Source organism: Geotrypetes seraphini, chromosome 6 (genome assembly GCF_902459505.1).
Source record: "Geotrypetes seraphini chromosome 6, aGeoSer1.1, whole genome shotgun sequence".
Classification (NCBI taxonomy): Eukaryota; Metazoa; Chordata; class Amphibia; order Gymnophiona; family Dermophiidae; genus Geotrypetes; species Geotrypetes seraphini.
In genome coordinates this window covers 125,999,467-126,027,436 of record NC_047089.1, presented here as the reverse complement: position 1 = coordinate 126,027,436, position 27,970 = coordinate 125,999,467, and the positions used below count along the sequence as shown (strand labels likewise).

General features: G+C 44.4%; 1 protein-coding gene across 1 annotated transcript in view; it reads left to right on the top strand.

Moving 5' to 3' along the window:
* Positions 1–22,182, top strand: part of PCCA (propionyl-CoA carboxylase subunit alpha) — a 937,632-nt gene extending 915,450 nt beyond the window's left edge. Inside the window, exons 23-24 of the mRNA XM_033947881.1 lie at positions 2,589–2,666; positions 21,816–22,182. Of these exons, the coding sequence (XP_033803772.1) occupies positions 2,589–2,666; positions 21,816–21,884 (147 nt within the window). The 3' untranslated portion in view covers positions 21,885–22,182. The remainder of the gene's footprint in view (positions 1–2,588; positions 2,667–21,815) is intronic.
* Positions 22,183–27,970: the final 5,788 nt, after the last annotated feature.

The following is a 27,970-nucleotide window of genomic DNA, read 5'->3' as shown; positions in this document are numbered from 1 at the left end:
AGATTTGGGCTGGCAATTTGCCACACTGGCTATCAGGTCATCCAGACCCTTTCTGAATATTTGTCCTTTGAAAGAGTGTCTGCTGAGAGTAGCCTTGTAAGCTCCTGCACATTGCCTCAATGTTATGAGCAGGCGCAGAGGTCCCTGCCCTAGATTTCTGGGACTGCTTTTGTACACCCCTACTGTCCAGAATGAACACTTATTTAATTTGTTTCCTATCCCGTTCTCCCCAATGAACTCAGAATGGATTACAGGTTAACATACATAATATACAGTTAATGGGTAACAATTTGCTATAGTTACAGTACATGTTTTTTCAATACAAGTTTTTATCCTAACTTGACACATACTAGAGATCTAAAAAATAAATAATATACAGTTTACAGATTACAATTTGCCATAGTTATAGTGCAAGATTTTGCAGTACAAGTTTTTATCCTAACGTGATACATACTGAGGATCTAGTACCAATATACATTTCTTTGTAATCCACTGGCTGTAGGCAGGGGAGGTACATTTTTATTGCTTTCCTAAAGTTCAGGGGTCCTTCAAGGGATCTGATCTGTGGGGGCAGTTGATTCCAGTGGCTTGGTATGAAGCGGAAGTAGGAACGTCATTTGGCAGTTTGCAATTGAAGGGCACGACTAGGGGGCATTTTGAGGCATCCTGGGAGCGGAGGGACCCGTTTGGCACGTATGGAAGAACCATGGTTGTCATGTAGCCTAGTGCCATGTTGTGTAAGGATTTGAATGTTAGCATCAGGCCCTTGAACACACAGCGTTTGGCTATAGGTAGCCAGTGAGCTGATGATAAAGCCTGGGAGACAGGGTTGCAGGCATGGAGGTTTTTTAGAAGTCTGATTGCTGTATTTTGTAAACGCTGGAGATGTTGTATGTTCTTTGCTGTGAGTCTAATGAATGTGTGAGAGGACAAGGGCACAGAGTAGTTGGGTGAAATCAGACTCAGAAAAGTAGTTCTTTATTTTTTGGAGTTATCGCAAGTAGCATAAGAACATAAGCAATGCCTCCACTGGGTCAGACCCGAGGTCCATCATGCCCAGCAGTCCGCTCATGCGGCAGCCCAACAGGTCCAGGACCTGTGCAGTAGCCCTCTATCTATACCCCTCTATCCCTTTTTCCAGCAGGAAATTGTCCAATCCTTTCTTGAACTCCAGTACCGTACTCTGTCCTATTACGTCCTCTGGAAGTGCATTCCAGGTGTCCACCACACGCTGGGTAAAGAAAAACTTCCTAGCATTCGTTTTGAATCTGTCTCCTTCCAACTTTTCCGAATGCCCTCTTGTTCTTTTATGTTTTGGAAGTTTGAAAAATCTGTCCCTCTCTACTCTCTCTATGCCCTTCATGATCTTGTAGGTCTCTATCATGTCTCCTCTGAGTCTCCGCTTTTCCAGGGAGAAGAGCCCCAATCTCTCCAATCTTTCAGTGTATGAAAGGTTTTCCATGCCCTTAATCATTCGTGTCGCTCTCCTCTGGACCCTCTCAAGTATTGCCATATCCTTCTTAAGGTACAGTGACCAATACTGAACACAGTACTCCAGGTGCAGGCGCACCATTGCCCGATACAACGGCAGAATGACTTCTCTCGTTCTGGTCGTAATACCCTTCTTAATAATACCCAACATTCTGTTTGCCTTCTTCGCGGCTGCTGCACATTGTGCTGTTGACTTCATTGTTGTGTCCACTAGTACACCCAAATCTCTTTCAAGGTTACTTCCCTCTAATACTAATCCCCCCATTTGGTAGCTGAACATCGGGTTCTTTCTCCCTATGTGCATGACTTTGCATTTCCCTACATTGAAGTCCATCTGCCATTTATTCGCCCACTCCTCCAGTTTGTTTAGGTCCCTTTGTAGGTCCTCACACTCTTCCGCATTTCTAACCCTTCTACAGAGTTTAGTGTCATCTGCAAATTTGATAACTTCACACTTCGATAGCAGAATGAGGAAGAACCACTTGAGAGAGACTGTTGGAAAGCGATAGGTTGGAGTCAAGGAGTATTCCTAAGCTAGGTGCTTTGTCCTTTGCAGTTATGGTAGTTGTGCCACAGAAATGTAGTATACAACCTTTACCCATTAATAGGGTAATTCTCTACAAGTTGCCAAAGGTCAGGTGCTGGAATTAAGCGCAAATTCTATATTGGCAATTACAACAGCTGCCTTCTCCAGTTTGCTAAGAACACCCACAACAGTTAATGCACCTAATCAACCTTAACCTCAGCTGTTTATCTGCCATAGATTAAAAAACTAAATAAATCATAGCACAGTTTAGTAAATAGGTCCCTCAGTATTTCCAGTGTTTGTATCTGACATTATTATATGCTTCCATTAGTACTGTGCTATGTCTTGACAAATGCAATATATAGTCTGATGTGAGCCTGAGGCGTCTGGAAACTGAGATGGTGCCCCGTTGTAACCATTTCATTGCTGCTGTTAACCGAATGAAGCAGTTCTATTTTTATACTTTGATACTTTTAAGGAGCAGAAACTTCAGTATGCAGTTCATTAAAAGATATTATAGTATTCTGAAGTATGTCGTATTTTTCTAATCCTTTATTTTTTATTTCATCAGGTGTCAGAAGGACAGGAAATATGTGTAATTGAAGCAATGAAAATGCAGAACAGTATGACTGCTGCTAAAACTGCCAAGGTATACTTCTCTTTTATGTCATTTCCAACTGTGTGTAATCTGTCATTCTAGCATAAATATACAAAGTTAGAGATTGACTAGAATGTGATAACATAGCTAATATTAATCAGTCTTTAATGCCAAGCCAAATTAAGATATGACAGAAGTCTCCCCTCCTCCCATAAAATGTAAACCTGTAATCATCACATTGATGGGAGATAGTGTGTAGATTTACATTTCCTGTTTGCCCTGTACTGAAACAGGAAGTTGTATCAGAGGGGGTGGGCTGGGTCATAGGGAAAACCCATGCAGGCTGCAGGCAGCCTTTCTATATGGCTACTGCTAGCCTGCAGGGCTAAAGGCTGAATTTAAAGGTGGATGGTGCGACCTCATCTGGAGTATTGCATTCAGTTCTGGTCTCCTTATCTCAAGAAAGATATAGTGGTGCTGGAAAAGGTTCAAAGAAGAGCAACCAAGATGGTAAAGGGGATGGAACTCCTCTTGTATGAGGAAAGACTAAAACGGTTGGAAAAGAGATGGCTTAGAGGAGATATGATTGAAGTCTACAAAATCCTGAGTGGAGTAGAACGGGTACAAGGGGATTGATTTTTCACTCCATCAGAAATTACAAAGACTAGGGGACACTCGATGAAGTTACAGGGAAATACTTTTAAAACGAATAGGAGGAAATTTTTTTTCACTCAGAGAATAGTTAAGCTCTGGAACGCGTTACCAGAGGATATGGTAAGAGCGGATAGCATAGCTGGTTTTAAGAAAGGTTTGGACAAGTTCCTGGAGGAAAAGTCCATAGTCTGTTATTGAGAAAGACATGGAGGAAGTCACTGCTTGCCCTGTATTGGTAGCATAGAATATTGCTACACCTTGGGTTTTGGCCAGGTACTAGTGATCTGGATTGGCCACTGTGAGAACGGGCTACTGGGCTTGATGGACCATTAGTCTGACCCAGTAAGGCTATTCTTATGTTGGGTCGGGCAGGCAGGTTCTGAGTAATGAATGACATGGGGACATATTTTTCCCCATTCCCACAGGAATTCATTTTACCGTCCTGTACCCGCAAGTTCTTTTCCTGTCCCTGCCCCTGCCTCATTCCTACATACTCTCCCCTCATCTGCACAAGCTTCAAACACTTTAAAATCATAAGTGTTAGAGACTCATGCAGTTAATGCAGAGCTTACAGGAATGGGCTAGGGATGGTGGCAAAATTCACAGAGAAGGTGTCAGTGTATTCTATTTCAGCCTACTGAATGCTTTGAGTTCGGCAGTGGGCTGGGGATAAAATCTCCAAGACAACTCTAGCCCGGCTGCCTTTCAAGGGGCGGTTGCTGTTTGACAAAGGGCTGGATGACTTCATGAATTCGGTAATGGTTCATCATTCAAAGACCTTGCCAGATATTAGAGCAAGACCCAGGGGTTCTTTACATCCCCCTTGTTGGGACTCCCGACAGACTTTTCATAACTACAGTCAATTTTTTCTTCCTCGTTGTGGCGATCCTTTCAAGGAGCCAAGGATCAGTATGCAGGCTACAGGCGCTCTCAGCCTGCCTCCACCCGTCCTGCCCAGAAAACACCATGATGCCAGGGAGCCATGTGCCCCTCTGCAGATAGGGGGTTGACACTCAGAGTTTCTGCCAATCTGAATGCACATTACAGCAGACCAGTGGGTTTTGGAAATTATTTGATCTGGCTACAAGCTAGATTTGCCCAGCCACTGACAGACCAGTTTGTGACTTCTCCTACCGGGAGGCTGGACAAAGCTCGCAAAGTCCAGGTTATGGTTCAGCTCTTGCTGGATATTCAAGCAATAGAGCCGGTGCCAAGCAACCTTGTGGGCTCAGGCAGATATTCTGTTTAATTTATCGTACCAAAGAAAAGATCGGAAGATTGGAAACCTGTTCTGGATCTGCAACACGTGAATGCGCTCCCAAGATTCCTCGGTTCCGGATGGAAGTTGGTCATTGCATTGAAGTTGGTCATTGCAGCAGTGACTCCGGGGGAGTTTCTGGCCTCTTATGAAGGCATATTACACATTAGGAGCAAACAAACCAAAACTGCAGACTTTGTACACGATGCAGGCAGACTTTATTGTGACAAGTAAATCTTTGATTAAAAACCTTTTACCAGGCAAGGGACCCAACACGGTCCGTGTTTCGGACAACCTTCATCAGGGGTCCTAATAGGTACAAATACAATATTAAAACCAACATATTTAAAAAGATAATTTTTAGAAAAATGCAGTGTATCAATAAATTAATTACTGTGATGGTACAATTTGTGCATTAAAGAATAGAATTATAGGAAGTAGACAAAAAATGTGAAAAGGAAAGAAGGAAGAAGAGATATATTTTAATTAAGTAAGTAATATAATAAATAATTTTAATTAATATTCATATTTAATTGAATATGTCTGGTGAGAAACTCTATTAAACCATAAGAAATCCAAAAATGAAATTTACGTGTGAAAAGAAAAAAGAAAAAAAGAGTAAAAAGGAAAAAGAAGTAAAATAGAAATGAAAGGTATATAAAATAATATAAATATATAATACATACCATTTTGATAAAAGGGAAAAATATCAAAAGAAAAGCCTTGGACAAATAGCTATCAAGAGACATAGAGAAAGGCATGTAAACATAAAAGTAATCATAGAGATATATCATAGCTAAAATAAAAGGAATGAATAATATAGTGTGGAATAAAATGTCATAAATCTCCTAGATACACAGCAGTAAACCTAAATGCAGCAACAGTGATCATTAAAAATGAGCAATTAAAAAACAGTACAACCATTAAATAATTTTTAAAATTACAAATAACATTCTTATTAAATATAGAAAAACAACACAGAGGATAAAAGATATTACAGCCGTCCTAACATGTCATAATTTTCTGAACGGCAGTGAATTTAAAACTGAACTACAATGATTTTAAAACCAACAAATGTAAATTTACCACAATTGGAGACTAATCAGCCCTTTAAACAGTATATATTTGCTCATTACACTTCCTAGATTTTGCAGAAGCATCCCGAAGGGTATTGCATCATATTACTTTGGTTGCGGCCAGAAAAAATGCTTACAAGAATACTTATTTGGGCTAACTCGGAAAGAGAAATTAAGTGCGGATACCACAGATTATATACTATGAAGACAAGTGCCGCATAATAAAAGGTCTAATAACAATGAACATTAAGCAGAGTGAATAAAGGTAAGCAACCAAACGTCTGAGAAAAGGCAAACCATATATGGAGGAGAGAAGAGAGAATGTAGATCACATTTTAAGAACTTACCGATAGGTGACACGCTGAAAAAGCCGCCGAAGTAAAAATTACTATAAAGTTGCAGTGAGCTATAAGCAAAGTAAGGCCGTAAAGCGCGGTCGTAAAATTGTCGAAAAAAGAAATAAAAAACGCTGGATCGATCGTAAGAAAATATAGCCTACTTGAAACTGAAAAAACATAAATTGGAAATGGAAAAACATTGTGAATCTGAAAAATATATGTATGTAATGTAAAGAGGTGTAAATAGTGTGAATGATAAAAAGATAGAACAACAGAACGGAATTGACCAATCATATTGATCGTGGGCGTGTCAATTCACTAGTATGTGAAGCATAAGGGGTAGAAAAAACTGAATCATATAATTTGCTGACCGCATTGAGTTAGTGAATATGTCAGATGTCGGAATGATTAGAAAATAGAAATTATATAAAATACATATTATATTATGGGAAATTTTAAAATATCATAGAACGGCATTGTGTTTAAATTTTGAATTAAGAGAAGAAAGAGAGAGAAAAAAAATATATATATTTGTATTATATTTAAGAAAAGAAATCTGAAAATATATATAGACAACCTGATGAAACAATATAGTCATAAAATAACAATCAAGATATATATAATATATGTAACACAAAATAAGTACAATTATTATTCCCGCGTGGCATATTACACATTACCATTTTTCTAGCTCACCGTGAGTTCCTGAGGTTTCATGTGCTGAATTGGCATTATCAGTTTTTAGCTTTGCCATTTGGTGATGGTGGTCATGGTTGATTAGAGCGTCCTTGTTGGAAGAGGGGCATGCCATGGTGGAAAATGTGCTCAGGATGCTGGAAGACCTGGGCTGGATTGTCAACTTCAAGAAGAGTCATCTAATGCCCACGCAGCCCCTGGAATACCTGGAAGTTCTGTTTATACGGCTGCGAGCTGTGTTTACCTACCTGAGGCTCAGAGATAGATACTGTGTGCAGATTTTGGAGCTATTGAAAGAGTCTGCGCCTTCAGTGTGGGACTACCTGCAAGTTTTGAGCTCCATAGTGGCAAAGCTGGATGTGTTCCCTTGAGCGAGGGCACACATGCATCCTCTTTAGCAGGCATTGCTCTTTTGCTGGGTGCTCCACCGAGATGCCTTGGAGATGAAACTCTTTGAACTCTGGAGGCCAGAGCAAGTATGACCTGGTGGATTCGCCCTCAGTTGCTCTGCAAGGCTGTTCTGTTACACATTGCCTCCTGGATTGTGGTAACCAAGGATGCCAGCCTTCAGAGCTGGGGGGGCTCACTGTGATCGTCGTCCCCTTCAGGGCTGTTGGACTCCATCACAGAGGAGATATGTCTGGGGAAAGCACAGGAGGAAGAACAAATGGCTAAAAATGTAAAAAAGGGAGACAAAATTTTTTTCTGATATATTAGTGAAAGGAGGAAGATGAAAAATGGAATTGCTAAACTAAAAGATGCCGGGAACCGATATGTGGAGAGTGATGAGGAAAAAGCAAATGTGCTAAACAAATGCTTCTGTTCTGTGTTTACAGAAGAAAATCCTGGACAAGGACCGAGATTGTCTGGCAAAGTTACACGAGAAAATGGAGAAGATTCTGCACCGTTCACGGAGGAGAGTGTTTATGAGCAACTTGAAAAACTGAAGGTGGACAAAGCGATGAGACCAGACGGGATCCATCCCAGGATACTAAGAGAGCTCTGAGAGGTTCTGGCGAGTCCTATTAAAGACTTGTTCCACAAATCTCTGGAGACAGGAGTGGTTCCTGGGGATTGGAGGAGAGCGTATGTGGTCCCTATTCACAAAAGTAGTTACAGGGATGAAGCAGGAAACTACAGGCCGGTGAGCCTCACTTCGGTTGTTGGAAAAATAATGGAAGTGTTGCTGAAAGAAAGGATAGTGTACTTCCTTGAATCTAATGGGTTACAGGATCCGAGGCAACATGGCTTTACAAAAGGTAAATCGTGCCAAATGAACCTGATTGAATTTGTTGATTGGGTGACCAGAGAGCTGGATGTAATTTACTAAATTTCAGCAAAGCCTTTGATACGGTTCCTCATAGTAGGCTCTTGAACAAACTTGAAGGGCTGAAGTTAGGCCCCAAAGTGGTGAACTGGCTTAGAAACTTGCTGTCGGACGGACACCAGAGGGTGGTGGTTAATGGAAGTCGCTCGGAGGAAGGAAAGGTGAGTAGTGGAGTCCCTCAAGGTTCGGTGCTGGGGCCGATCTTGTTAAATATGTTTGTGAGTGATCTTGCTGAAGGATAGAAGCAAAAGTGTGCCTTTTTGCAGATGATACCAAGATTTGTAACAGAGTAGACACCGAAGAGGGAGTGGAAAATATGAAAAAGGATCTGCAAAAGTTAGAGGAATGGTCTAATGCCTGGCAACTAAAATTCAATGCAAAGAAATGCAGAATAATGCACTTGGGGATTAATAATAGGAAGGAACCTTATATGCTGGGAGGTGAGAAGCTGATATGCACGGACGGGGAGAGGGACCTTGGGGTGATAGTGTCTGAAGATCTAAAAAACAGTGTGTCAAGGCGGTGGCTGCTGCCAGAAGGATGCTGGGCTGTATAAAGAGAGGCGTAGCCAGTAGAAGGAAGAAGGTGTTGATGCCCCTGTACAGGTCATTGGTAAGGCCCCACTTGGAGTATTGTGTTCAGTTTTGGAGACTGTATCTAGCGAAGGATGTAAGAAGATTTGAAGCGGTCCAGAGAAGGGCAATGAAAATAATAGGAGGCTTGCGCCAGAAGACGTATGAGGAGAGACTGGAAGCCCTGAATATGTATACCCTAGAGGAAAGGAGGGACAGGGAAGATATGATTCAGACATTCAAATACTTGAAGGGTATTAATGTAGAACAAAATCTTTTCCAGAGAAAGGAAGATGGTAAAACCAGAGGACATAATTTGAGGTTGAGGGGTGGTAGATTCAAGAGCAATGTTAGGAAATTCTACTTTACGGAGAGGGTAGTGGATGCCTGGAATGCGCTCCCAAGAGAGGTGGAGAGGAAAACGGTGACTGAGTTCAAAGAAGTATGAACACAGAGGATCTAGAATCAGAAAATAATATTAAATATTGAACTAAGGCCAGTACTGGGCAGACTTGCACGGTCTGTGTCTATATATGGCTGTTTGGGGGATGATGGGCTGGAGAAGGCTTCAATGGCTGGGAGGGTTTAGATGAGCTGGAGTAGGTTTTAACAGAGATTTCGGCAGTTTGAACCCAAGCACAGTACCGAGTAGAGCTTTGGATTCTTGCCCAGAAATAGCTAAGAAGAAAAAATTAAAAAAGATTTAAATTGAATCAGGTTGGGCAGACTGGATGGACCATTCAGGTCTTTATTTGCCGTCATCTACTATGTTATTATGTTACTATGTCCATCAACCGGCTGGAGCTCCAGGCCATTCATCTATCTCTGAAAGAATTGCAGAAGTTTCTGGAGGAACAGGTAGTCCGGGTCTTCTCCAATAATGCGACAGCAGTGGCCTATGTCAATCGACACGAAGGAACCAAGTGCTTTCCCTTGGCTCAGGAGGCCCACCTTCTTTTCCATTGTGCGGCACGCCTTCTTCTGGTACTGAAGGCAGTGCATGTGGCTGGAGTGGACAACATGCATGCAGACTTCCTCAGCCCTCAGATTCTAGATCCCGGAGAGTGGGCCCTGTCGCTTCAGATGTTTTGGGTGATCAGAAGACGCTGAGGGCAGCCCTGCTTTGCTCTCATGGCCATAGCATGGAACATGAAAGCACCATGATGCTGGAAGTGAGGGGCTCGATGCTCCCATACAGCCGTGGCCTCCAGATGTCCTTCTATACATCTTTCCGCCCTGGCCGATGTTCAACTGGGTTCTTCAGAAAATTGCAAATCATCTGGGCCATGTATTTCCGGTGGCTCCGGACTGGCCTCGAAGACCATGTTATGCAGATGTGATGCGGTTGTGGGTAGGGCGCAGTCTGTGCCTGAGTGCAGACCCAGACCTGCTCACTCAGGGCCCGATTGCCATGGAAGATCCGAGTTGCTTTGCTCATACAGCTTGGCTCTTGAGAGCCCAGCCTTAGAACATACAGGCTATTCAGAGCTTGTGATAGATATGCTTCTCAGGTCTAAGAAGTCATCCATGGTGTTAGCCTAAGCTTAGGCATGGAAGACCTTCCAACACTGGTGTGACCAGGAACAGGTGGATCCATATTCGGCTCCGGTGTCATGGGTCCTTCCAGTGTTCCCGCTAAGCTGCGCTGGGGTGCGCTGGCGCACAAAATATTACCTCGCAGCGCACAAGTTTCTCGTCACAGCGCACACAGTGTAGAGCACAGTTCTTCAACCGCCGGTCCGCAAACAAAATCTTGCCGGTCCGCGAAGGATTCGGTCCCCGCCGCAACGAAAGGCCGGCGTCAGCTGACTTGCAACTTCCTGTTGCAGTCGCTGTGCCGGGACTCCTGCCTTCGCCGGGACTCCTGCCTTCCACCGCGTTTGCCTCCTGCCTTGTCTCCGCACCTCCAGACCAGCAGCGGCAGCTGTGTATGCTTTTAACTTCGGCACAGAGCTGCCCCTAATCAATAGTTTAGCGCGGTTTCATAAGGCAGCCTCGGGGCCTTTGCTAGGCCGGCCCACATCGCATCATCGAAGCGGGCCGGCTATCAAAGGCCCCGAGGCTGCCTCATGAAACCGCGCTAAACTATTGATTAGGGGCAGCTCTGTGCCGAAGTTAAAAGCATACAGAGCTGCCGCTGCTGGTCTGAACTCTTGGGCCGCTGAAGGAGGGCAAAAAGCAGCTGTCCTGGAGGTTTCCCTTCCTCTCGCCTTTACAGGTTCCTTTTTTCCACCTTTTTTTTTCCTTCAAACGGCAACGGGCCCCAGCATCGACATCAATCAAGTAAGTTCCACTGTCAATCAAGCGGTTCTGCTCGGCCAAAGCTTCCCCTGTGACATGAGCCACCCTCAGGGGAAAGAAAGTGACCCACAAAGGTGAGGGGAAGGGGGGCAGATGATGGAAGTTGGGGGGGGGGAGAGAGAGAGAGAGAGAGAAGGGGCAGATGATGGAATGGAGGAGATGAGAGAGAGAGAGAAGGGGACAGATGATGGAAGTGAGAAGAAGGGAGAGAGAGCAGAAGGCAGATGGATGTCAGTTGAGAAGGGAGAGCAGATGCTGAATGGAAGTGGGGAAAGAACACATACTGGATGGAAGGAGGAGATAAATAAAGGGGGAAGAAAATAGTAAGATAATGGAGGGGTGAGGGAAAGGGGTGACAAGCTGTGTGTAGACACAGTGAAAAGAGGGAAACGGGACTAAATAGTAAGAAAGAATTTAATTTAGATGGAGGCAGAAAATAGAGAAGGAAGACCAGAGAAGAAAAGGGAAGAGAGAGCAGAGAATGATCAGATCTGAGTGGAGGAAATGAGAAGAGAGATATGCTAAAAACCACAGGGGGGAGGGAAGGATAGAGATGCCAGACCATGAGGGGAACAGAAGGAAGATGATGGATGCTAGACCAAATTGGGGGGCGGGGGGGGGGGCAGGAGGAGAGATGGCAGGGAAAGACAGACAGTGAATGGAAGGGGCAGATGCTGGACTGAAGAGACAGAGAAGGTTATCATGCTGCTGTACCGGGCCATGGTACGCCCTCACCTGGAGTACTGCGTCCAGCACTGGTACTTTAAGAAGGACACGGTACTACTCGAAAGGATCCAGAGAAGAGCAACTAAAATGGTTAAGGGGCTGGAGGAGTTGCCGTACAGCGAAAGATTAGAGAAACTGGGCCTCTTCTCCCTTGAGCAGAGGAGATTGAGAGGGGACATGATAGAAACATTCAAGGTACTGAAGGGAATAGACTTAGTAGCTAAGGCAGGGAGAACGAGAGGGCACTCTCTAAAGTTGAAAGGGGATAGATTCCATACAAACGTAAGGAAGTTCTGTGGTAGAAAGCAACATATTTATTTGGCTCATAACTTGCTGGCGCCCGATATTTTTAGCTCACAGTGAAAAATGTTTGCTCACAACACCCGCCCGCTTAGAGGGAACACTGGTCCTTGCTTTTCTCCAAGCTGGTCTGGATAACGACCTCATGGTAGCGTCTCTGAGAGTCCAGGTGGTCAGTCTGTCCTGTTTTCGATCTCGGGACATTCGGGTTTCATTTGGATATTGCTCGTTTTTTGAAGGGGGCTTTTTGGGTCCTGCCGCCAATTAGGAATTCATTCCCGGCCTGGGACCTTAACGTGGTACTGTCGGGCCTTACCAAAGCTCCTTTTGAGCCTCTATGGGATGCTTCTCTCCTGGATTTAACTCTCAAGACTATTTTTCTAATTGCCATCACTTCTGCCCATAGAGTTTCCTAACTGCAGGTGTTGTCTTGTCGAGACCCCTTTCTCCGATATTCAGAAACTGGAGTTTATCTACGAACAGTTTCTTCCTTTTTGCCGAAGATGGTTTCGGCTCTCCATGTCAAGTCAGGGAGTGTGTTTGCCTATTTCTCAGCCGGTAGGCTTCAATCTTCAGGATCGCCTACTGAAGAGGTTGGACATGTGCAGAATGCTTCTGCATTATCTGGAGGTCACTAACAAGTTTCGCCTTTCTGACCATCTGTTTGTGCTGCTTCATTCTCTTCAGCGGGGTGCTCCCACTTCTAAAGTCACAATCTCCAGGTGGATCCGTAGAGCCATTTCATCCTCTACATTCTTGTGGGGAAACAGTCCCTTGTTTCTGTTAAGGCGCATTCTACCAGAAGTGTGGCTTCTTCGTGGGCCGAAGCTAGATCTGTTTCTGCTGAGGAGATTTGTAGGGCGGCAACGTAATCGTCTCTTCACAAGTTTGCCAAGTTCTATAGAGCAGATGTTGCTGGCAGAGAGGACTCTGCCTTCGGTTCCTCGGTCTTACGGGCTGGTACAGCAAGCCCACCCTGATTATTTGGGGGGACTGCTTTTGTACGTCCCTATGGTCTAGATTGTCTCACCTATTGCACTGGAAAAGGAGATTATGTACTTACCTTGGTAAACTCTTTTCCAGTAGATAGTAAGGGACATTCTACACCCCCCGCCCTGTCCTTGCTGTGCCTGCTTTCAGAGTTCAGTGTCAGAGTTCTGTCTCCCTATCTCCATTCTGTTTCAGGGAGACCAGTCAGCCCTTTGGGGCTAGGAAGAGTTTGTAATTATGTTTGACATGTTATGGGAGTTGTTCCTGGGCTCCTTTGATGCCCATGTTGGTAATGGTACAGTTTGATTGTTTTGAGCAAAACAATGGTTAAGCCTGTCGTTACAGGTACCTCTACTTCACAGATGATATTTCCTTTCTAAGCTTGGGTACGGACTGATAGGAGGAGCTAAGCTAGCCCGTGAAGTACACTAGCGATGGAGTGAAAAAGCTGTAATGGACCTCTTTTGCAGCCCATACGGGTAAAGGGAAATAACCCTATGGTTTAGAACAGTGTTTCTCAACTTCTTCAACCCAAGTACCCCCTAAGTCTAACAAATATCAACTGAGTACCCCCACCCTCATAAAGCACAGTTACTTACCGTAACAGGTGTTATCCAGGGATAGCAGGCAGATATTCTTAACGTATGGGTGACGTCACCGACGGAGCCCCGGTACGGACTTTTTAACTAGAAAGTTCTAGTTGGCCGCACCGCGCATGCGCGAGTGCCTTCCCGCCCGAAGGAGGAGTGCGTGGTCCCCAGTTAAGATAAGCCAGCTAAGAAGCCAACCCGGGGAGGAGGGTGGGACGTAAGAATATCTGCCTGCTGTCCCTGGATAACACCTGTTACGGTAAGTAACTGTGCTTTATCCCAGGACAAGCAGGCAGCATATTCTTAACGTATGGGTGACCTCCAAGCTAACAGAGAGGGAGGGGGGATGGTTGGCCATTAGGAAAATAAATTGTGTAACACAGATTGGCCGAAGTGTCCATCCCGTCTGGAGAAGGCATCCAGACAGTAGTGAGTAGTGAACGTGTGAACTGAGGACCAAGTGGCAGCCTTGCAGATTTCCTCGATGGGCGTGGAACGGAGGAAAGCCACAGAAGCAGCCATAGCTCTGACCCTGTGGGCCGTGACAGCACCTTCCAGTGAGAGACCGGCCCGAGGATAACAGAATGCAGTGCAGGCAGCAAGCCAGTTGGAAAGCGTCCGTTTAGAGACAAGACGACCTAGGCGGTTAGGGTCGAAGGACAAAAAAGAGCTGAGGGAACGAGCGGTGGGCCCTGGTACGGTCAAGGTAGTATGCAAGGGCACGCTTACAGTCCAGCGTGTGCAACGCCTGTTCCCCAGGATGAGAATGGGGCTTAGGGAAAAAGACAGGCAACACAATGGACTGGTTGAGGTGAAATGCCGAGACCACCTTGGGAAGGAATTTAGGATGGGTACGCAGAACCACCTTGTCATGGTGAAAAACAGTGAAAGGTGGGTCGGCGACCAGTGCATGCAGCTCACTAACCCTCCTGACAGAGGTGATGGCAATGAGGAAAAGCAGCTTCCAGGTAAGAAATTTGAGCGAAGTTGTGGCAAGAGGCTCAAAAGGAGGTTTCATGAGGGCAGATAAAACCACATTCAGGTCCCAGACGACTGGAGGAGGCTTCAGAGGTGGTTTGACATTGAAGAGGCCTCTCATGAACCGGGAAACCAGTGGGTGAGCTGTGAGAGGTTTTCCGAGGATAGGCTCATGAAACGCAGTGATGGCACTGAGGTGGACTCTGATTGAGGTAGACTTGAGGCCAGCGTCGGACAGAGAGAGCAAATAGTCCAGTACAGTTTCCACCGCCAAAGAGGTGGGATCATGGTGATGTAGGAGACACCAAGAGGAGAACCTGGTCCACTTATGATGGTAACATTGGAGGGTGGCCGGTTTCCTGGAGGCATCCAAAATACGACGGACAGGCTGAGACAGATTGTGTGGAGAGGTCAGCCCGAGAGAAACCAAGCTGTCAGGTGGAGCGAGGACAGATTGGGATGCAGTAGAGACTGATGCTGCTGTGTAAGTAGCGTAGGAAACACAGGAAGAGGAATGGGCTCCCTGGAGCTGAGCTGGAGCAGGAGGGAGAACCAGTGTTGGCGAGGCCACCGAGGGGCGATGAGAATCATGGTGGCTTTGTCCCTGCGGAGTTTGAATAACGTCCACAACATCAGCGGCAGTGGAGGAAAGGCATAGAGGAACCGATCCGTCCAGTTGAGAAGGAATGCATCCGGGGCCAAACGATGAGGAGAGAAGAGTCTGGAGCAGAACTGGGGTAGCTGATGGTTGTGAGGAGCTGCAAAGAGGTCCACCTGAGGAGTGCCCCACTGAGCAAAGATGGAGCGGAGTGTGGGAGGATCCAGAGTCCACTCGTGAGGTTGAAGGATGCGGCTGAGATTGTCGGCCAGGGAATTCTGTTCGCCCTGGATATAGACAGCCTTGAGGAAGAGACTGTGGGCCGTGGCCCAGGTCCAGATGCGGATAGCCTCCTGACAGAGGAGGGGAGATCCGGTGCCGCCTTGCTTGTTTATGTAGTACATGGCGACTTGGTTGTCTGTGCACAGGAGAATAACCTGAGGGTAGAGAAGGTGCTGGAAGGCCTTGAGAGCATAGAACATGACCCTGAGTTCCAGGAAATTGATGTGATGTTGACGCTCCTGAGGGGTCCAGAGTCCCTGGATGCGAAGATCTCCCAGGTGAGCTCCCCATGCATAGGGGGAGGCATCTGTGGTTATGATCATGGAGTGAAGGGGTAGATGAAAGAGTAGACCCCTGGAAAGATTGGAGGAGTTCAACCACCATTGAAGAGATTGCTGAAGAGACAATGTCACAGAGATGGGATGAGAAAGAGGATCCATGGTCTGTGACCATTGGTTGGCTAGAGTCCATTGAGGTGTCCTGAGGTGGAGTCACGCCAGAGGAAGCACATGGACCGTCGAGGCCATGTGGCCCAGGAGGACCATCATCTGCCGAGCTGGGATGGAATGATGAAGGAGCACCTGACAACAGAGGTGGAGCAGGGTCCGTTGTCGGTCGGAGGGGAGAAACGCCCTCATCGGAGTGGTGTCGAGAACTGCACCAATGAACTGAAGTCGCTGTGTGGGAAGTAGGTGCGACTTGGGGTAGTTGATCTCGAACCCCAGGAGATGGAGGAAAGAGATGGTGTGTTGAGTGGCTTGTAGCACAAGCGGAGACGTAGGTGCTTTCACCAACCAATCGTCCAAGTAGGGGAACACCTGGAGGTCGTGAGACCTGAGGAAGGCCGCCACCACAATAAGGCACTTGGTGAACACCCTGGGTGATGATGCGAGGCCAAAGGGTAGCACTTTGTACTGATAGTGATGGTACTGTATCTGAAACCGTAGGTAGCAACGTGAAGTCGGATTGATTGGGATGTGAGTGTAGGCCTCCTTGAGGTCTAGGGAACATAGCCAGTCGTGTTGAGAGAGAAGAGGGTAAAGCGTGGCAAGGGAGAGCATTCTGAATTTTTCCTTGACCAGACACTTGTTGAGGTCCCGGAGATCGAGGATGGGACGGAGGTCTCCTGTCTTCTTGGGAACCAGGAAGTAGCGGGAGTAGAATCCCTGACCCCTTTGGTCTGAGGGTACCTCTTCGATGGCATTGAGAAGAAGGAGGGATTGGACCTCCCTCAGGAGGAGGAGGGATTGGGAGGAGTGAGAAGCAGACTCTATGGGAGGATTGTCTGGTGGAAGAGTCTGGAAGTTGAGAGAGTAGCCGTGGCGAATGATGTTGAGGACCCATTGGTCTGATGTGATGACCTCCCAACTGCTGAGGAAGAGTTGGAGGCGTCCTCCGATAGGCTGAGGAAGAGGCAATGATGGTGGGAGACTGGCTATGCCCTGGAGAAAGGAGTCAAAAGGGTTGAGATGGTTTTGACGGAGGGAGAGGCTTGGCAGGCTGATGAGACTGGGAACGAGCCTGAGGTTGGTGCTGATGACGGGGACGGTGAGGCTGCTGCTGAGGCAGGTTGAGAGGTCTGGCCGAGAACCTGCGTTGGTAAGAGGACTGCTGTCTGTAGGGGCGAGCAGGCGGAGTCTTCTTTTTGGGTTTGTGGGGATTCTTCCCATAAGTCAGGGTCCCTGATGTCGGGGTGTGCACGGCGGGTCATCGGTGAGGAAGGCTCGGCATGGTGGGTCTTAGAGAGAGACTTGCCCGAGCGTACCGAGGCGGTACCGGGAGAGGAAGACCGGTGCTGTTCCTGGTACCGGGAAGGGTCGGCATCAGAATGGGCCTGTACCGCAGGTTGGGAACGGTGTGGTTCAGCCGAGAGCACCGGCATGGATGTGTTAAGCGGTACCGAGGGGGTCGACACCGATGGAATCGTGCGAGGCTCGGACCGGTCCTGCACCGGAAGGTGTGAGGCCAGCAGTGCCGGCAACAGTTGTTGGAGTTGTTGCTGCAGCTGCTCCTGTAATTGGGTCTGGAGTATGGCCGCGATGCGGTCGTCCAGGGGAGGCACCGGTACCGCTTTTTTCTTTTTCGGTACCATAGGTGCCGCTCTACGCTCCGGCGATGAGGAGGCCATGAGGAGGCCGATGACGAGGCACTCACCGATATCGGAGCGGAGCGTTTGCGGGGTCGGTGCGGTGCCGGAAGAACCAGCGTCGCAACCATGGCAGGAGGGCGCTCAAGGGAAGTGGAAGACTTCTTAGCCGGCTTACCTGGGGCCAGCGACCCCGAAGAAGGATCTGGCGTCGTCGAAGTAGTCGGTGCCGACTTTTGGGATGCCGTCAACGTCGCGGCAGGTTCCATGGCAGATCCGGTGCCGAAGAGAATATTTTACTGGATCTGCCTATTTTTCAATGTGCGCTTTTTAAGAGTCGCACAGCGGGTGCAGGTGTCAGCCCGATGCTCCGGACCCAAGCACTGCAGGCACCAATTGTGCGGGTCGGTGAGAGAGATCCGGCGTGCACACCGCTGGCACTTCTTAAAGCCCGGTTGAGGGGGCATGAAGGGAAACACGGCCTCCGCAAAATCGAAGCCGGAGGCCTGTATGGTGGCAACAGGCCCCACCGGGGCCAGGCCTAAAAATAAGAAAACTGGACGAGTTTTTTTTTTGTTTTTTGTTTTTAGAAATGAAAGCAAAGGAATCCGAAAGGAAAAAAATTAAAGAACAAGAAAAAATACGTGAGCGGGAAGGCAGAAAATAGTTTTTCAACGGCCGTTGAAAACACATGCGTCTTCTTCGCTCCGCGGAAACGAAGAAACTGGGGACCATGCACTCCTCCGTCGGGCGGGAAGGCACTCGCGCATGCGCGGTGCGGCCAACTAGAACTTTCTAGTTAAAAAGTCCATACCGGGGCTTCGTCGGTGACGTCACCCATACGTTAAGAATATGCTGCCTGCTTGTCCTGGGATAATAATAGTACTAATTATAATGCAATTTCTTCCATCTATTTTTCATATACACACAATATCATCTTATTAATACATAATGGTAACCACAAAATTAAAAAAACACAAAACACACGGTACGCAGAGAAAATCTTAATTTCATTTATATTCAGGGTTTTTTCAAAGAGGTCAAGGCAGATGACTTTAAAATATGCAATATCACCTCAGTAAAAACTATAGGAAAATAGACAAATATAGTGCAAAATATAGACAGCAGATATAAATTCTCAAAACGGACACATTTTGATCACTAAATTGAAAATAAAATCATTTTTTCTACCTTTGTTGTCTGGTGAATTCATTAGTCTCTGGTTACACTTCCTTCTCCCTCTCATCCTTCTCTCCCCCATGCATCTCTACCTCTCTCCTCTCTCTATGCCCAATTTCCCTTTTTCTTCCTTTCCCCATGTCTTTCCCTCTCACTCCACACCTATATCCAACAATTCTCTTTTCCCTTACCCACCGGCAGCATCTCTCTTTCCCTCCCTTCCTAACACCCCCCCCCTCCCCCTGCATCTGTCCTTCCCTTATTCCCAACTCTAGCCCCCACTCCTCTCAGCTGAATTTGACCTCTCCCCAGTTCCCAATTCCCCCACCTACCAGCTCCCCACCGCTGTATTTTAAAATTTTCGGGCCGTCTGCCTGCCTGCCTTGGAATGTTCTTTCTACAGCATTCAGCATAGGCAGAATGCTGCAGAAAGAACACTTCCAGGGCAAGCAGTCAAACAGCAGGAAGCTGGCTTCTTTGCGCTGCTGACCGCCCATAGTTTTAAAATACAGCGGCGGGGAGCTGGTAGGTGGCGGAATCGGGAACTTGGGAGAGGTCGGATCCGGCTGAGAGAAGTGGGGGCTGGGGTTGAGTTGGCTTTGACTGAGGGGGGCAGGCAGGAAGGAGGAATTCCCGCCAGCGGCAGCTTAGGCAGAGGCGGACGGGCAGGCAGTATCCGCGGTGGCATGTACCCCCAAGGGTACGTGTACCACTTGTTGAGAAACACTAGTCTAGAATGTCTCACCTATCTACTGGAAAAGAGCTTACCACGGTACGTACATAATCTCCTTTTATGTGCATTTGCATGTTTTGTATCTTACTATGCAACACACAGCAACTTAAATATTGCCACAATAAGACACATCAAGCTGTGTTAGGGCCCTTTAAGTCATGTTAAAGAGTCAAATAATGCAACTTAAATCCCCAACATAGCTTGATCACTTCCTCCTTAAGTTTTATTATAATGTATTGGTTATGAATACTGTCTCTACAGTATCCCTAGGTCTGGGGATAACCTAAAGAATGGAAGACTTGAAGCAGGATTCAAACTTGAGTCCTTTGGCATGGCAAGTGAGCAACCACCCTAAATAAATTCCTCTGTCAAAACTGCATTTTTACGGGAAAATAATTTATAAGAATGATAATAAAGAGTATGCTTTATTAATTTTTTTAATTTATTTATATACCACTTACATCCTAAGTGGTTTATATTCAGGTATTTTATCATATTTCCTATCTGTCCCGGCGGGCTCAAACTATCTACTATATCTGGGGCAATGAGGGGATTAAGTGACTTGCCCAGGGTTACAAGGAGCAGCAAGGGATTTGAACCCACAACCTCAGAGTGCTAAGGCTGTAGCTCCAACCACTGTGCCACACACTCCCACAATGCTAACTCAGTGATCAATAAGAAAAATTAGATATACAGTGATACCTTGGAATCCAAACTTAATCTGTTCCAGAACCCCGTTTGAGTTCCAAAACGTTCAAATTCCAAGACAATTTGTCCCATTGAAAATAAGAGAAATGGAATTAATCTGTTCCTTGGTCCCACAAACTCAGATTTTCAAATAATTTTAATCCTAAATACACTGGATTTTTTTGTAATTCAGAACACTCTCAAATATAGTTCAGTAAAAGAAAGGTAAACGGAACCTTGATAACGAATGAGTCCAAAGCTCTAGCCACCATCCAGCATCTTTCACTCATAAACTCGCCTCCTCCTGCGTATTATCGCACCTGACGCAACTTCTTCCCTTTCTAGTGGCCGCCCCCACAACTCGCCTCCTCCTGCATATGCACACACCTGACGCATTTCCTGTTTCCGGTAGAAGTGAACGCAGTTGGGAAAGAAGTCGTGTCAGAGGGGGCAGGGTGCCAGTGGCGGCTGACTTCAGACTAGAGCATGAAAGTAGGACGGAAGAAGGAGTTTGAGTGAGTGGTACTGTATCGTGGAAGTTGGGGGAGATAATGCCGGGCTGGAGAGGGCAGAAGAGATGGCAGGGATCATAGGGGAGGGAACGGGAATGGTCCCTGAATGCATGTGAAGAAGGGTGCTTGGCACGTTAAATTTTCCAGTCTTTATTTCCTCATTGTCCGGGGCGTACGTTCGGATTCCAAATCAGCATTCGGATTCCGGGGCAAAATTTGCTCTAAAAATTAGTTCGGATTCCAAGTTGTTCGAGTTCTGGGGCGTTCGGATTCCAAGGTATCACTGTACTTAAGCAACATTGAGAGCCCTGGGTATATTAACACTTGTATGAACCTGTTTATTAAAGAAAAAGAAAATAGAAAGTATCACTAGCAAATGAATCACTGCTCTAGGTCATCTTCTCTGGTAAGTCACCAAGATGGCATTGGTCCTAGAAAATCAAAATAAATAGAAAAATAAAACCCTGCCTGCAAACGAACAAGGGTCCAGAAACTTCTATGTAACAAAAACAAAAAAAAACATGTTTGTCTCATAGATGCTGACGCTGTACATCTCATCCTCCAAGTCCAAATTTGTGACCATTGAGACGTGGAAATCTGCTGCTTTATCTCAATGCTCCAAATGTCTCTAAGACTGGTTTTTGATCTTTTATTCATATAACCAGATATTAATTTATACCACTGGGCGGCCTGATGCCCTAGGACAGGTGTAGGGAACTCCGGTCCTCGAGAGCCATATTCCAGTTGGTTTTTCAAGATTTCCCCAATGAATATGCATTGAAAGCAGTGCATGCAAATAGATCTCATGCATATTCATTGGGGAAATCCTAAAAACCCGACTGGAATATGGCTCTCAAGGACCGGAGTTCCCTACCCCTGCCCTAGGAAATCTGTCTGGAAGCATAGGATGTGCAAGCTATACTGATTTTTTTAGATTTCGCCATTCAGGGAACCCCTTCTGATTGGCTTACTTCAACTGCAACCACTTGTAAATTTGAGACTGAAATACCAAAAGATTGTTGTAGTCGTGAAAAATCAAGCATTTTTCCCATTTGATATAACATCATCTTGTATACTTATGCCTGCCTGCATCCAGTGCTTCCAGGTGATCTTAGACTCGACAATTTGAATCTTGGAGTTTAGCCATAAGGATTGACACATGGATTTCTCTACTGGACTTTTTGTTAAATTGTTAATAAAGTTCAAGGTTTTCCAGTGTATTTTTTCTTAACCTTTATTTCCCTATAAAATTAGTCCTGAATCTAAAAGACAAGTTTAATTGCTATAGTGTCTTAAACTGATTTCTTTATTCTTTAGGTAAAATCAGTGCACTGTACAGCTGGTGAAACAGTTGGAGAAGGTGATGTCCTTGTGGAACTAGAGTGAAACACATTTCTATTCTATCATTAGACAGTCCATTTGACCATTCTTTTATTAAATTAATGCAACAAAAATGAATTTCATCTCTTGGATGGTACATTCCTGTGTGACACATTTTTTTGCAGTTGTATTTATTGGTTTGCATTTACCTTCTATAATCTGTAAACACTGTTATAGAATTGCGAACAAAACACAGCTGTTTATAAATATTATGTACATATAAGATTATATTCTGCAGAAACTTTACCAAGGTCAACTACTGGGCTATGTGGCAAAATTAAATACTTGTTTCTAAGCTTTTACAGCACAATAGAGTTGTCTGTTTTTCTTTGAAACTAAGACCAAATTTATTAAATATCACTATATTATCTTTGGTTATAAATTAAGTCTGGTTTATAATATAGTTCTCATTTCCACCAAGACAGAGAAGCCTAATTGAGGTTTTGCTTACAAGAACAGTAAGGTCATGGTTTTATAAGGACCATCTCCATCTTGTATAAGTATTGCCCAATTAGTATGCCTTCGTACCTCATTAACCCCCCTCTTTTACTAAGGTGCACTAGCCAATTTAGCGCACGCTAAATCGACTAGCGAGCCTTAGTAAAAGGATCTCTAAGTGTATCACAGAAAATCCTCACTACCTGATGTTCAGGTCCAGACCAGCATTGGGCTCTAATCTCAGCATGTCACACCAAGTATAGGCACGAGCTTTCATTTGAAATTAGACAAAAATTTCAGTGAGATATCCAGTTTTGCTCAATTTCATTTCATTTTGAAGAGAAAACAAAATAAAAAAAACTAAATTTTGTTTGTTTTCACTGTACTTGTGTTAGCTTTTGAATTTACTGCCTCTTTTACAAAGCCGCACAGCAACGGCCCCCAAAGCCCTTTAAATCTCTATGGGCTTCAGGGCCATTAGCGCAGCAAAGCCTTGCTAAAAGAGGCCATTAAAGTATTAAAATCTAATCTAATTTTAGTTTTATTTCCAAAAAAATCAATCTAAGTCTAGCTCCTCCTCCCCTGCCACAACTAAAAAATTGCAACATCAGGATATGGTACTTTTGCCTGCATAACAAATGCAGGGTCAACAGGATATACTGGCACCTGTTCAAACTCTGAGTAAATGCTTTTTTTTTTAATGCTATTGTTTTTACAACCAAATTTTAATATTTTTCTGTCTGGCAGACCAGTGCTCTTGTGCTGCCAGGCTCCCTTAGAAGACTATGGGGAGTTTTATCCTGCCTATCTCTCTATCTCCTACTTGTAAATACTAAGACTCCCCCCCCCCCCCCCCCCCCAATAACCTTTTTTTTTTTTTTTTGGTCTCTCAAAAGAAAGCCGGTGAATTCATGTTCTTCCCATTAACTTGGAAATATTCCTCCCACTTAGTCTTAAATAATAATGGAATTCATCATTTTCATACAGATACAGTAGAAATTTCCAAGGTACATTTTCCTACCCCTATTAATATCGAACCATAAGGTAGTATGGTCTGATATTTCAAAGGGGCCTAAAGTATGACTGCCCCTACTGCACTAGAAAGCAACTGACATAGTCAATGCATGAAAAAGTAATGTGGGCTCTTGAAACATGGTATATAAGTGCTGAGGGTGAAGCATTTTCTAAGCATTCACAAGCACAATTTTTTGCAGATGTTTTAGGCTTCAAGCTGAACAATCCCTCTTCTGATTCGGATGGGCAAATGTATCAATACTAGGATTCAGCACCCCATTTAAAGTCACACCCCTACCCTGCCCCCTATCACCAATGAACCTCTTTTGAATGATAACGGTTCCTTTATTGAAGTGGCAAAAAATGTAAAATCATGAATATTAGAAGCATGCACACAGCAAACTGAATTAGTTTAGCATACTACTTCCTAGGAATAACTATATACTGCCACTTCCCTTTATAGATTAAAGCTCACATCCTTGTAAAACAAAATAATAACTGCTTATCTGGCTAGGGAGCGTTAGTTGAACGCTGAAGCATCTCTCCAAGCGTCAATGCTGGAGATATCAATACACTATGAGACTGCTTCATACCTTAAAGCTAAGTTATTCAACCTATATTTAAAATACTATTTATAAAATTTATTTAAAATTTACTTATAAACTTTTTCAAAAAAAATGGATGCATGAGGAAGTACCTGACCTAAGGAGTTAATGGACTCCGAGGGTCATTCTGATATCCCATTTATATAAATTTACAAACTGTTGGTCTTTGTGATCACCACACCACTACTGCACTTTTGATTGTTTCCTCTTTGGGAGTTCTTTTACTATTTATTACATTTTTTTGTGAGGATGCCTCAACTGGTTTAACACACCTTGTTGTATTATAGATTTTAAAGGGAATGCAAACTTTTTTTTCTAGTTTATTTTAAAAGATTTTTAGTTTCTTAAGTTCATTTTGCAGTTCAAAATCATCTTGAAGTCACTCATTCCTTTGCAGCTATTTGTGGTTTACCAGTGTAACCTCTAGTATTTCTGTTCTGGAATCCACTGTGAAAGCTTTTCTCTACCTTCGGTGTACTGGTATATTTGTATCTTTCAGTATTTTCAAGTCTCTCTCCATTGTATTAAAAGCTCTCATTTAATTCAACTCTGTTAAATCATCAATGGAGGTCATAATAGGACCTCATCCTAATCTCCTATACTGCTCTTCCCATTTTCCTAGAAAGCATGACCAGGAAGATATTGCCTTAACATATTTATATTCAACATATAACACCATCCTAGCCATCTCTACCATTAAATACATTTAGAAGTCATGCCTCATCTAGACCTGAGGGCTGCATTCACTACTGCTAGAAAGTCAAAAATACTGCATTTTGCCATTCCACTGCACTTAAAAATCAACTGGAAGGGAAGTATAAAATAAATTTTATTTCTGAAAATAGCCTCCTGCACAGTGATGCAAACCCTTTCCTTAAGATTGATTTCTACCTTAATAGAATAGTTTTAAGAGAAAATTACTTTTTTCACATATGGGGTTAATTGAATAACAGTATGTTCATGTGTGTGTGTGTATATATGTGTATATATATATATATATATATATATATATCTTGTGGCACCGCCGGTGCCGGCTTGAACAATGGCCCTGGTCAGCGCCCAGAATAGCCTGTGCCCAACGTGCCTTCAGGAGACGCTGGAGGTCCCGCTGGTTTTTAATCAATAAAATAAAACAAATCGGGAACAATAAAGTTCTTATATAAACCAGTCTCAATTTATTGAGTGCCTTGTCCCCTAAAGCTGGGGTTTAGATCATATGCTGCATGAATAAAAAAGAAACATAAAAAAAAACATCCGGGCTGTAAAACCACCAAGCCCTCACCTTCCTTGCAGGTATTAACAGGTAAGCACTGCAACAGTCTCTGGTAGTCCAGTCCCAATAATCTTGTGATTCTAAGCAGGGTAAGAATCAGACTATTAGACCTTCAAAATTGTATGCAAGAGTTCAATTAAGCCTGGCTGGCAACAGGCCTGCTCCAACCAACTTCATGAACAGTTGGTGGGGGAGGGGAGTAGTCGAATCTACTTCTCTAATATACTTGCCACAAATGGCCCCACAATCCCACCCAAGGATCTTGTGTGGATTCTCCCCAACTACTATCCCTTTCACACAGTTCATAACATAGTTCACTGTCAGCCACAAAAAAGGTAAAAATGTTATAAACAAACTGAACCTGGTTTTTAATGCTACCAGATTCTAGCACCTTTGTAGCCTTGAGCCTAACACTGCTCAGCAGGCTTCCCCCAGGTGCATACAGGTTTTCAAAAGAAAACAAAACCAGCAAAAACAAAGTTCATCAAGTTAAGCACAGCCAAAAAGAAAAAGTTACTGTACTTAACTCATATCCATTGCTGTGGCATCCGGCTCCATGGAAGCGTCCAAGAACTCCATGGGCTCGAGGTTGGCTAGCTGGCTGGCTTCAGGAACAGGGGCTGCCTCTACCATTTCAACATCCTGATTCCTTTGGGCCTCAGGAGACTGGTCTGGGGCACCTTCTTCCTGGGCTGCCCCAGGGTGGACTAACCTGTTCCTTCTCAGTGCTGCCTCTAAAGCACTGAGGCGACCACGCCCTGTTCTGTGAGGGGGGAAGGGCAGCCTGTAGCTGTTGCTGGGATTTTCCTGGGACTCTAATTAGGCCCAGTTGCTGCGAATTACCTAAGCTTGTATTCTGACTCTTAGGCAGTTGCCTTGTATGAGGCACCTCCCCATATCCCTCTCCTCCCCAGGGTTTTGTAACCTGAGTTTTAAATGGAAAATCAGAACTTTCTTTTTTCTTTCCGTCTAACCCATCACATTGGTTAGCCCGGGTCAAAGCCATGCCAGGGCTAGGAGGAGCCTTCCCTGACACAAGCCGAACCTTAGTGCTAGGGGTTGTGACAATATACACACATGAACATACTGTTATATATATATATATATATATAAATATATAACATACATATATATATATATATATATATATATATAAAACATATATATATATATAAAACATATTAAAGATAAGTGCTTACTATTTCTAAATACAAATAGAATGATTATTGTGATATTGAACCAACAGTTGCTGGTCACTTGATTGCTCAATTACTTAGAAGGAAACATTCATGTTCTAAATTGATACATATTGGTATTCAAAATAAAAGAAGAATAAATTAAAAATCAATGAAAATTAAAAAACATTAATGAAAATTTAAAAATATTAAAAATTCAAGGGTTTTTGACCGGTGATGATACCTAACCCCAAAATATTTGTGACTTCATTGATCACACTTTAGGGGTATTTTGAGGTCTTTTTCTCCCTTGATTTCAATCACATTATATACACTATAAGTGTTCCATCAAGCTTGTCACATTATATTATTATTTGGACATCATTTTGTTTTCCATTCTTTCAGTCAGTTCATATATATATATAAAACATATATATATATAACAAAAGAAGGTAGGCACCTACTTTCCTGTCTACAATGCTAACATAACTGGGTATAGATATGTGTATTCACTTAGGTGTGAGCACATATGTTGGCCATAGAACTGCTGTGTTAACCCGAAAATAAGACCTACCCCGAAAATAAGCCCTAGCATCATTTTCGGGGTAGGTTTTAATAAGAACATAAGAATAGCCGCTGCTGGGTCAGACCAGTGGTCCATCATGACCAGCAGTCCGCTCACGCGGTGGCCCCCAGGTCAAAGGCTAGTGCTCTAAATAAGTCCAGCCTCACCTGCGTACGTTCCAGTTTAGCAGGAACTTGTCCAACTTTGTCTTGAATCCCTGGAGGGTGTTTTCCCCTATAACAGAAGAGCATTTCAGTTTTCTACCACTCTCTGGGTGAAGAAGAACTTCCTTACATTTGTATGGAATCTATCCCCTTTCAACTTTAGAGAGTGCCTTCTCATTCTCCCTACCTTGGAGAGGGTGAACAATCTGTCTTTATCTGATATGTCTATTCCCTTTAGTATTTTGAATGTTTCGATCATGTCCCTTCTCAGTCTCCTCTTTTCAAGGGAAAGAGGCCCAGTTTCTCCAATCTCTCACTGTATGGCAACTCCTCTAGCCTCTTAGTCGCTCTTCTCTGGACCATTTTGAGTAGTACCATGTCCTTCTTCATGTATGGTGACCACTGCTGAACGCAGTACTCCAGGTGAGGGCGCACCATGGCCCGGTACAGCGACATGATAACCTTCTCTGATCTTCATGATCCCCGTCTTAATCATTCCTAGCATTCTGTTTGCCCTTTTTGCCGCCGCCGCACATTGCAGAAACGGCTTCATCGACTCCCAAGTCTCTTTCCTGGGAGATCTCTCCAAGTACCGCCCCGGACATCCTGTATTCGTGCATGAGATTTGTTACCGACATGCATCATTTTACACTTATCCACATTGAACCTCATTTGCCATGTCGATGCCCATTTCTAAAGCTTGAGTGTCACGTTGCAGATCTTCGCAATCCCCTTGTGTCTTTACTACTCTGAATAACTTCGTATCGTCCGCAAATTTAATCACCTCACTCGTACCAATGTCCAGATCATTTATAAAGATGTTGAAGAGAATGGGTCCAAGCACCGAGCCCTGCAGCA